The sequence below is a fragment of the Cyprinodon tularosa genome, unplaced genomic scaffold, assembly GCF_016077235.1.
Source record: "Cyprinodon tularosa strain WSP-4 unplaced genomic scaffold, ASM1607723v1 ctg84, whole genome shotgun sequence".
Lineage (NCBI taxonomy): Eukaryota > Metazoa > Chordata > Actinopteri > Cyprinodontiformes > Cyprinodontidae > Cyprinodon > Cyprinodon tularosa.
In genome coordinates this window covers 1651111-1662291 of record NW_024039607.1, presented here as the reverse complement: position 1 = coordinate 1662291, position 11181 = coordinate 1651111, and the positions used below count along the sequence as shown (strand labels likewise).

The 11181-nt window shown below is 37.9% G+C and overlaps 1 protein-coding gene across 1 annotated transcript; it reads right to left on the bottom strand.

The window, feature by feature from the left end:
- Positions 1–1228: 1228 nt before the first annotated feature.
- On the bottom strand, positions 1229–8375 carry LOC119774969 (CD63 antigen-like). Its single transcript, XM_038272803.1, has 7 exons — positions 8218–8375; positions 6532–6720; positions 6354–6428; positions 4464–4568; positions 1665–1802; positions 1498–1581; positions 1229–1360 (listed from the first exon to the last, which is right to left on the bottom strand). The coding sequence occupies exons 1-7, from the start codon at positions 8272–8274 to the stop codon at positions 1289–1291; spliced, it is 720 nt and encodes a 239-aa protein (XP_038128731.1). The 5' UTR covers positions 8275–8375; the 3' UTR covers positions 1229–1288.
- Positions 8376–11181: the final 2806 nt, after the last annotated feature.

The window sequence follows — 11181 nt, the reverse complement described above, 5'->3', positions numbered from 1 at the left end:
GTGTGCCATAATGCCTTACATTTAGACACTTTTTACCATAGTTATAGCTGCACATTTTATTTCAGAATGCTGACTATTTTTATTTAACAGATTTCTGACTTTTTCTCAGAATGCTGACTTTTTTCTTAGAATATCTGACTTTAACCTCAGGATTCTGACTTTTTTCCCCATATTAAACTGAAATAAAATTAAAAAATCGGTTAACTTTTTTTTTTTTTTTTTCAGCGGCTCTAATCCTCTTCTATAGCCTGCTCCTCACTGTTTGGAGCATACATTTTTGATCCAAGACTTTCCATTGCCACTTTTTTTTGGGGTAATTTTCTTACTGAAAGAGAATATTTGGCCCACTTTCAGGTTTTTCAAAGACAAGCAGTTTTTCTTCCAATATTATCTTATGTTTAACCATCTTCTATACTTCCAAAATTTATTACAACTTTGCTAATTAGGTATCCTAATTTATAGTATTAATGGGTTGATTCGGAGTGAGTCGACCTTTGACCTGTATAAAATGATTTTAGCTCTGTTTTTAAAAGCAACTTATATCTAAGTAATATAAGAGCTCCAAACTTGCTCATTAGGCATTAGCAATGCAGTTTGGGGTTGACTTTTAATCACAACTCCAAGATTGCAAATATGTACCTTGATATTTTTATCTGTGCCCCACTCAGATAGATATCCAGCTTCCCAGTTGATGATGATGGTGCCACCACCATATTTGACCACTGGGAATTTTGTGATTAATATTTAAATATGATCCAAATGTTGTCTTTTTGGAGTTTTTGTGGACTTATCTTAAAGGGTTAGAGGTATGGGAGGTTTAAATAAGTCTGCCAGCTTTTAGAAAATCTCCAAAGGGCAATATGACCAATTATTATGATGATGATGATGGTGTCAGTTGTAATACACCCCTATTCTTCTTTTGAGATCTTTGAAACACCATCGTTTTGTCTGATGTGAGCATCTGTTGCCATTAGACTCAGTCAAACCGGTTAAATAGAATAATTTGCATGTAAAATGCAAGTTGACAACACTAATAATATACAAATTATAAAAGGATTTAAATAATATAAGATTAATGTAGCAATAATTGCAGTCCAAACTGTCCTTTGTTATAAGAGCAATGTGCACACAGATACCATGATCATTCAAATACAGCAGGTTTGTCACATATTGTACAAAATAATTTTTAGGAATATAATTAGTCATGGATTTTGAAAGAAAGGCAAAATGATGTTCAAACATTTTATTAGTGTCTTAGTAGCTGTCTTAAGATGGCTGCTGTGATGAATCAGTCGATGTTTTGATAATTCTTGCTTTTAATCTTGAGACACAGGCACATGCCAACTAACACTCCAAACACCTGCAACGATTAAAGCAGTTAAGCGTTAGATGCAGTCAATAAAAAGGTTACTCATAATAATAATAATTAGATTGATATTTTAGTTTATGATGAATATGTTCAAACATAATCTAAGGTTGGTTTCTTAAGTAGTTCACCTCAGTGATTCCAAGAGCGATGCAGACACCGCCAACCCATACCAGATTCTTTAACAGAAAAAACTTTATAGCTGAGATGCATCCCTGAAGAAAAAGACAAAAAGCTGAATTTTTGTCCTAAGACATGGGGTTAGGCTCCTAAGCTGAAATATCTCAGCAGAGCAGACCTTTTTGAACACTTTTTCCTTGTCTTGTCCACAGCCTTCTGTCTTCTCCGGGCAGCAGGAATCTGGCACTGCATCATGGTTTTTCCAGCCCTCACTGCTGAACCAGTCAGTGTAAGATTCAGCGCCACAGCAGCTGAACTGCAGCAGTTAAAAAAAGTTAAAGAAGTTAACAATGAAAGTTAGAAGTTGGAGTTTCCTAAAAGTGAATGTTCCGGATACCTTGAATACGTTTAATCAGTTTTAAAAACAAAGGTACACATTCTGAAATACTGTTTGGGTAAAACGTTAGCATACATTCATAATTGATTTTAATAAATTATTCTAATTTAAGAGGGACTGAATGGTGGTATTATTTTTAACACTGTTATAGCAAGAAGGTCCTTGGTTCAATTACTGACCTTGGGGTATTTGCATGTTCTCTCTGTGTACTACAGCTTCCTCCCACAGTCCAGAATCATTACTATGTCGTGAATTGGTCCCTACAGTTCCCTTTTGGTGTGCTTGCTACTTTTGCTTTATAGCCCTGCAAAGACTGGCGACTTGTTCAGGGTGCAGCCTGCCTTTCACCTATAGACTGCTAGAGATGGGTAGCAGCAGTTATCCTGGATGGCAAGCAGTAGAAGACTTCATATACATATTTCAACCACTCCTTTTAAATAGTTGACTAGTGATTCAATACATATATTCAATGCCCTTATAAAAACAGAAATGGGCTTACTTAAAAAAATAAATAAATATTCTCTCTAATCATCCATCCATTTTCTATCACACTTATCCCAAGCTGGGTCATGAGGGGTGCTGGTGCAGCTGTCTACGGGCCAGAGGCGGGGTACACCTTTGTGAGGTCGCCAGTCCATCGCAGGGCAACACAAAGACCAACAGGACAAACAACCATTCCTGCACACACTCACAACTAAGGAGAATTTAGAGAAGCCTATTAAATTTAACAGTCAGTTCTTTGGACTGTGGGAGGACACCGGAGTACCCAGAGAGAACCCACACATGCTCAGGGAGAAAATGCAAACTCAATGCAAAAGGAAACCCAGGCCAGGAATTGAACCCAGAACCTTCTTGCTGCATGGTAGCAGTGCTACCCACTGTTTCACTGAGCAGCCCTGAGCAGCTCTCTAATCATCATAAGAAGAAAGTTATATTTACAGAACCCAGAACACTGATAATGTTTTTAATGTCCCTTAGCAGATTATATTTGGTCATAAGTTTTATAAGCTATCAATGAGCTCTTAGAGCAAACCTCATGGAATATTTGACAACTCTTTTCTTGAGAAATAGAAGAGCTTATTGAAAATGCTTGGCATCCCAGCAGGATACAGCAATTAATGCTAGTCGACACATGTTCCCAGCTCAGAGCTTTTCAGAGGCCTTTGGAGAAGCTCAGTGTTTACTGCAGCTGATGTGCTTGTGGTGTAATTGTCCCGCTGGAACATGAAAATATATCAATATTTCAAACTTCTGATCTGATCTGTCAGACTCAGATAGATGGAAATCAGTGGTTTGGTGAAGAAACTAACCTAAAACCCACCAAGTGATAGCTTGTTTTCACCAGTAGACTACTAGAACACCAGTGTTTAGATCCACTAAGAAGTCAGCATTATGTAACGGCTGATAGGTCATGTTGCAGAACCAAAACCTACAAAATAAGATAAATGTTTTGCCAGTGCTAACATGGACAAATGAGAAAAGGAGATTTAGCTTTTTGGTCACAAAGTTTTTTTTTTTTTTTCTGTCCCTTTTCTTTCTTTGTTTTGTTATATTTTATGTGTGTGTCTGATTAGAGGGATTGGGGCTATGATTGGGTCTAGTTCTGATTCGCCGCCCCAGCTTCCCCCATCTGCTGCGCCAACTTGTGACATGCCATGGCTCCCGGGGCACTGAGCTGGTCAGTGGTGCATGAGGCTGTCCAGGGTGCCTGGCTCTCTCAGATACTTGGGGGGTGAGGGCTCTGCTGGGGCAGTTTGGTGGCGCTCTTGTGGGGCTTGGGTTTCGGCCCTTGTCCTGTGTCTGGGGGATCAGGGCCTGAGAGACGTTTATCTGCAAATTTCATTTTAACATTTGGAGAGAAATCTTAAAACACTAAATGCACATAATATAAAAACTGCACAAGCTGTTTGTCTGGTAGGGTAAGCCTGATAGTCTGTGGCCCAATCCCAAACCGGCCCCTGAACGCTAACCCGGAGCACTACTCATGCGGCGGGTCCGCCACATTAAGGGCCATCTCAACCACCTATTGGGTATGGCCAGTGGAACATTCAGCCCTTATATAGCGAGCCTCCATCAGTTGCAGGCTAGCTGGAATTCGGCAGCACGTGTTACAGCGGCCTGGTGGTGGAGGAAACATGTTCCGCCAAATGTAAATTCGGCAGATTTGCTGCATCTTCATCACACTGAAATCACAAGTTAGTATAGATTTAATATTCCTGCTAAATATGCCTTCTCAATAAAGGGGATATATGTTCTAATGGGTATAATTACCTTGGTAAAACACCTGTAAATATGATTTTTATCATATGTAAATTCGAGGAGCAATAAATGTGTTATTTTCTCTAATCAGTCAATACTACAAAAAGAACAGTTTGAATAAATCACAAAAAATTGCAGTATCTACATACACATTGTCAGGGCATTGACATTTATCACTGTACTTGTTCTGGCTCCTGGTAATTAAAAAAAATCTATCACCATTAGGCAATAATGGTTTACTACATCTTCTACAACTGTTTTTTTTAAATCCTCTTTTCTTGAATGGATCTCTGAAATCTTTCCATATTTCTTCAAATTCACCTTTTCCTGAATTCTGTCTATGGCATGTCGGGTACTGGGGTTATAAACATGTACCGCTGCCTTAGCTTGGATGTTGATGCCGCTATTCACCTGCAGGAGGACAGTCTGCAAAAAAAGATAAAAAACAAATCTGTGGTGACATAAGCACTGTGTTTTAATTTCAATGGCAAACACTATTGTAATAAAATAAATACAAAACAAAGCACATGCAAAGAAAAAAATGCTTCAAGTAGCAAAAACAATTGGAAGTTATAAATCATTAACATAGCGGCTAAATTGTAGCTTCAAGCTCTTGTTCAATATTATGTGACTCCCCCACTCTGAAATTCCTTTCCCAGTTAGGATAGGAAATCCTGAATCTGAGCTGAATCTGATGAGCCTACAGAGTCTGGGCTGCATTACTGGTATTATGTTGGACAGGATATTTTGGACTCAAAGTTGTCGGCGCTCTGTTACCGGCCTTGTTCATAATTTATGTAATTTTCTATAGACAGGATTTTCCAAGGCCATGGTTCTTAACCGGAGAAAGGTGGCTTGCCCTCTCCAGGTTAAAGGAGAGTACAGCAGCTCAAGTATCTTGGCATCTGGTTAATTAGTGATGGCAGAATTGAGCCGGAAATTGATAGACGGCCATAATGAGGATGCTGCACTGGTTTGTTGTCATGAGGTGAAGGCGAAGCTCTTAATTTAATGGTCTATACTCCTCCTACCTTCATCTATTGTCATGAAATGAAGGTAGGAGTATAGACTGAAAGAACAACATCAAGCCACCAAAATTAGCTTTCTCTGCAGGTTGGCTGAGCATTTTTCTCCAAAGAGGTGCTGCAGGCATGTCCCATTGGGAGGAGGCCCAGGAAACCATAAAAATACAGGCTTCCCTACTGTTCCACACGATTTGTTGTGATTATTCTGCTTAGCAGTGTAATGAACCTCAACTCCTGTCGTCGCTTTTTGCGTCTGTAAGCCCTGATTAGATTATCTAGATCAGGCATCCCCAACCTTGGTCCATGAGGCCCGCTGTCCTGCAGGTTTTAGAGGTTTCCTTGCTCCAGCACAGCTGATTTGAATTGAAAGCTGATTAACAGGCTTTTGGTCTACTGCAATCATTATACTCAGCTGTGCTAAAGCAGGGAAACCTCCAAAACCTGCAGTACAGTGGGCCTCGAGGACCGAGGTTGGGGATGCCTGATCTAGATTACCTCTAGAGAGGAACTGTGCTAGTGTGGTTTGTAAATGCTAAACAAGCAAACAAACATGGTGCCACCCATAACACTTGGGCTGTTTCCGGAGAGTCAGGCAAAGAATGCAGCCTTTGGTAAATTTACTTGACAGAGTCGACTTTTGGGAAGTGGATACGACAAACGATAGTCTAATCAGGGCTTAGAGGTTCATCACACTGCAGAGTCATCACTGGAAATCGTGTGGCACGGTAGGGAAGCTAGTATTTTTATGAATGTCTGTAATTTCATGATTATGGAGGCTGACTGTAAGGAGATCATGCGGTTTGCTCCTGCACTCTTTCTTATCTGAGAACCAGAACTGGCCTCATGTTAGTATGGTTTGGTTGTGTCTGGCGCGGTCCGGTTCAGTTGTGCCTGCCATTTACACTCAACAGTTATCTTGGTTACCATGCTCGAACCGATCTCAGCACGGTTTCAAAAGGGTAGGGTAAATGGGCCTTTAGTATTAATCTCGTGTTTCATAGACTCAGTTTGATTTTGCCAGTCCTTTTTTTGAGTTGCAGGGCCATTTCAATTTGTTTAAAAAAAAAAAAAGAATCTATATGGCGTTTGCATCCCTCAGCCACTGACTTTAATACCTTTATATGCCCCCTTAGGTTTTTATTTCTTTTGTTATTTATTCCAAACAGGAATGATAAAAATGCCTTACCCTGCTGCGAAATATATAAAAGGCAGCTCCAGCACATATCTCCAATAAGATGATGATTATCAGGATGCAGATGAACTAATCCACCAAGAAAGGGAGATAAATGAGTTAGCCTTGAATAAACTTAAATCACATTTAAAGAAGACCGTCTCAAACCTATCTGCAAACATTTGGTTCATACACAAGAAAGCATGGAGGAGTTATCCTGAAATGCCCCAAAATGTCCCAAAAAGGACACAAGAGTGATGATGACTCCCACAGCAATGAGGACGATTGCGATTTTGGACAACCCACTCCCTGCAAAGGTCCCGATCTGACTGTAAGTGGAGTATTGCAGGGCTCCAATTGTGATAAGGGCAATCCCAGATGCCTGAGGGACAGAAACAACTCACAATGTTGCTGTAGCAATTTTAAGCAATAACAACCAACATCAAACATTTAGAATACTGCTTCATTCCGATTAAATTCAATTTGATTACATCTCTGATTAGCATGTAGACATAATGCTTTTTATTGCAATTTTCCCTCTATTGTAAGTACTTATGTCCATATTAACAGACATGCTGTAAAGTCTGTTTCACACTTGCTTAGTCAAAAAAAAGGACTGATAAGTGTTCTCTAAACTAGTTGAGTAAAATCTTGATAAATTCTAAAATTGTTTCTGGTTTTAAACTCAGAAGCTCCAGAGCCTGGTCTCCTATGTAAAGCGATGCCACGTTGGACTTATCAGCCAGTGAGAAGCAGACTTGGGGTAAAACAAACTACCGGTATGTCATGTTAGCCCAACAACAGAAAAACTGATTTTAGCACAAAAAAACAAAATATTTTTAGGAATAAAAGTGCTCTTCAGGTTTAAAGATGTAAATAATCTACAACTGTAGCCAAATAGTACTCTGACTTTTTTATGTTTAAAACATGTCATCTTCTCCAACAGTTTATAATTATAGTCAAGTAATGAAGAATAACAGAAGGCACCAGCACTTTTTCACTTTGTTGAAGAAATAAAATTAAAAATCAGTAATATAAGAAGGACCCTAAAATGTATCTAAAGGAATTCAGACAAAATATTTTGAACATAGCATCTGATAAGGTCTTAACATAATTCTTAACAGAGTTCAGAAGTCCTTCTTTTAATGAATTAAGAGCCATTTTGACAAGAGCCAATGTTCCAAATGGAGATTTTAAAGGCACCTGAAGAAAATAGAATCTGGCAGGTGAAAGTGTAGGGCCAACGATACAGGCCTTTCTACACTGTGGTTCATATTATCAAATTATGTCATTGCTTTAATGTTATGCATGCATCTTTCCTCTGCCACCAAGTTTCCTTTTGTGTCTGCCAGTTAAAAAAAATATATATATATATATATATAAAGGCTGTTAGTGCCTAAAACAAAATTTTTAACAAAAAAAGTATCAAAAGCTTGTGTTCAAGGTGTTCTGAAGGGACTTAATCATGCAAAAAAGGTAATCCTGTCTGCTTGTTATCTCTGAAATGTTCTTTTTGCTTTGGTAATTAATAGAAAACCATAGGGCAATAGATTCTTTTTTGATCTATAATTTGATGAAGATAAACTAAAGAAAGTGTACTCTTTTAAACTGAATCCCTGTATTTTCTGCACTTATATTGCACTTATTAGACATATAGTACATTGTTCCCCTGTAAAATCTGATATACATTTATGTGTAAAATCTGATATAAATAGATGTATATCAGATTTTGGGTATATCAAACATCGTTATTTTTTCCCTACTAACTCAAATACATCTACATTGTGTTGTATCTTTGGGCTATATTGGTAAACTTGGTAAACTTGGTAAACTTTTTTAACATGATCGTTAAAAAAATGAAACTGTTGGCAGTACTCACCAAGAAGATAGTGTTGAAGAAAATGAAACAACATTTGAATGAGCAGCAAGAACACATTGTGAAACAATGGTGTCTTATACTGAAATAACTGAAAAATGTTCCCTTTTCTAAGTGCGACAACAGCTCACAGTCTTGGCTCAGAGTTACTCTGCCGTGAGTGAAACGCTCAGGTGTAATAAAATGAGCAGTGACAGGATAACATTTAAACTTGGATATCAGATCAAAGCACACGGTTCTTTTGAATGCATTTGCATTGTGTTATCATGTAAGACTAACTGAGATATTAACAAGAGAAGATGCTCACCTGAACACCTAATGGTTGCCTTCAATAAATGATAAAATGTTGGTTGACAGGGGCGGCCCAAAATGTTCTCTTTAATTGGGAGCAAGCAAAAAACTGGGGACAAAAATATATATTTCATGTTTCAGTTTATAGAAATTGTATTGTGTGACTCACCATTATCTACCTAAACTCTAACTGCATCTGTTTTGCATATTTCTTTGTGGCTTTTCATTTGGCTTCAAAAAAGGAATTCAAGGGATTTCTATCCTGTAGCTTCATGCACATGAAACCACCTGCTGGCCCATGGCACAACTAGAGTCAATAATCTAATCTGTGGTGCTTCTATGTATTTTTATCCTTTAGGGCCTCGAGTAACAAATAACTATTATTTTTATATATCTTATTATTTATATTTATCTTTTATTCTTTTCTCCATACTGGTAGGCAACTATATATCTGCCCTGTAGTGAAGTAATATGTTGTATGGCAGTTGCCACTGAGGGGCACTCTTCTTAGTTATAGTGAGTTTGGTTTGAATGCAATGATAAGGAAGAACGCTTGCTTATTAGTTGTAAGAATAATTGAAGTCAAACACTGTGTTAATACAGCTGATTGAGGAGCAAAAGTTCTGAAACTTACAGCTGGGTACTACTCACACGGCAAAAAGGATAAAGTTTCATGGGTGCCTCGAATGAAAGGTTTGGATACATGAGTTAGTCTACGTGCCACGAAGTTTTCTGCAGAAGACACTTTGGCTGAAACATGCCAGCCTCCATGGAAGGAAGCATCGTTTGATAACAGGTCCCAGACGCGTAAAGAGTACTGTGAAGTTCTAAATCACCTTATTTAAGCTATAACAGAACCATGTATGATATGCATGACTCAAACCCAGACTCACGCTCAGCATCTTCCATCTGAGAACACAGAGACAAGACAGACTGACAAGGAAGAAGTTAAACTGACACCAATACAGTAGAGGAAATAGGGTTGGACACTGAGGATGTTTTTATTAGGGAGGAGGAGAAAAAAGGCTGCTACACAACTAATCCACAGCCGGCTTCACACCGGCGCAGCAATGATATTGCATATTATGGGGTAGAAAAAAGAACACTGATAATTATCCAAGTCGATTTTACAGGGCAGCTGTTTTGGAATCCTCTCGAACCCTGCCACAGACACGCCATCTCTGCCTATAAAGGTAGTTGTCCGTCTCCTGGCTGGAGCCCTGCTTGTGTTTACCTGCATGTACTAAGAGAGTATGAAGCGCACTGTGCAGGTGGTGGTCCATCATCTCATAATGGTGAGATCCTCAGACAGACAGATTTTTCACATATACATGTAAATAAGGAGGTAAATATGTTTAAAATTTATCATATTTTTAGTTAATTTGACATTCACATACAGAAACCTTGCATAATGTATGGTTTTCAGAAAAAGTGGAAATTTTCTGTCCCAGCTTAAACTCTTTTACTTGGCATTTGGCTCTTGCGTAGCTGCAGGAAACCTGGTCCATCTCCCCCTTTTGGAAAAGAAACAAGGCCTCTAGCCTGAACACAGCAGTCTCCATCTGAATCAGCTTCAGGGATGTCAGAATTTCCTCTGTTCTGGAGCTCTTCTTATGCTTGAATTTCCCCACTGTCAATACTGTTTTACTTCTTTTCTCAGAGACTAGGCCAGACTTACTAGCCAGAGGGAACTACAACCTCAGGCAAAAAATAAATAATTTTCCCTGGAGTTTGTTTGTACCTGTAACTTTACAGTAAGAAGACAAAATTACAGATGTGGCATAAAGTTGTTATATTAAGCAGCCTAGCATCCTGGACTTCTAAAACATGGTCCAAAAACAATTATGCAATTGTTATTATCAATCATATAAATCTTAATATTATAAAGTACAAGAAGCACTCAAAAATAATAATAAAAAAAAGTCAATAAAGGACCTCACTATTTAAAAAAAGTCCTTCATCAGTTAAGTCCAAACTACACCTTTTCAACATCTTTACAAGGAACCATTTTGTTCTTTATTAGTATTTCTCTTACTTAGATATTTTAAGACTTTTTACGGTTTTTGCTCAAAGCACAGATCATTAAATAACTTTTTAAAAAAATCTTTGAACTGTTTTTAAACTGTTGGAACTATCACTGTGGCGACCATCTGCCCATTTATTGTCATTTTCTTATAATTGTCTAAAATGTGCAGATTTTCATTAGTTATTTTCATTTGAATCTCTGAAGTGCCACCAAACCAAGATATAATCCATAGTTTAGTCAGTGTGGACACAGGATTCACTACAAATCCCTTTAAACTCAATATTTTTTAGGTATTAGAATAATTATTTTTCTGTCTTTTAATAAATTTTAGTAGCATTAATTCCTTACAGTTTTTTCCCAAATGCTGACATGTGTTTCTACCCATTTATGTGTTGTTTTTTTTTGGTAGTGTATTTTCTGTTTTCAACACATTGCCTAGAGTTTTATGTCCTGATGTTTTAATATCTTACCTTGACTGCAGTACACAAAAATGTTAACATCCCATGATTTCTTTTAAATGTAATTTGTTATCTTACAAACAACAAATTCTGTATTTTATTGGGATTGTTTACAGAGATACTAATAAAAATGAAATGTCTTGTATCTTAGAATCCAATCCATCATCTGCAATAATTCCCAGCCGCCTTTCC

Excerpts from the sequence above, each read along its gene's own strand:
- LOC119774969 (XM_038272803.1), bottom strand. The coding sequence starts at position 8,274 with ATGTGTTCTTGCTGCTCATTCAAATGTTGTTTCATTTTCTTCAACACT. Across the intron at positions 6,721-8,217 it reads TCTTCAACACTATCTTCTTG|GCATCTGGGATTGCCCTTAT; the intron begins GTGAGTACTGCC and ends TCTGTCCCTCAG. Across the intron at positions 1,803-4,463 it reads TAGACAGAATTCAGGAAAAG|TTCAGCTGCTGTGGCGCTGA; the intron begins GTGAATTTGAAG and ends TAACTGCTGCAG.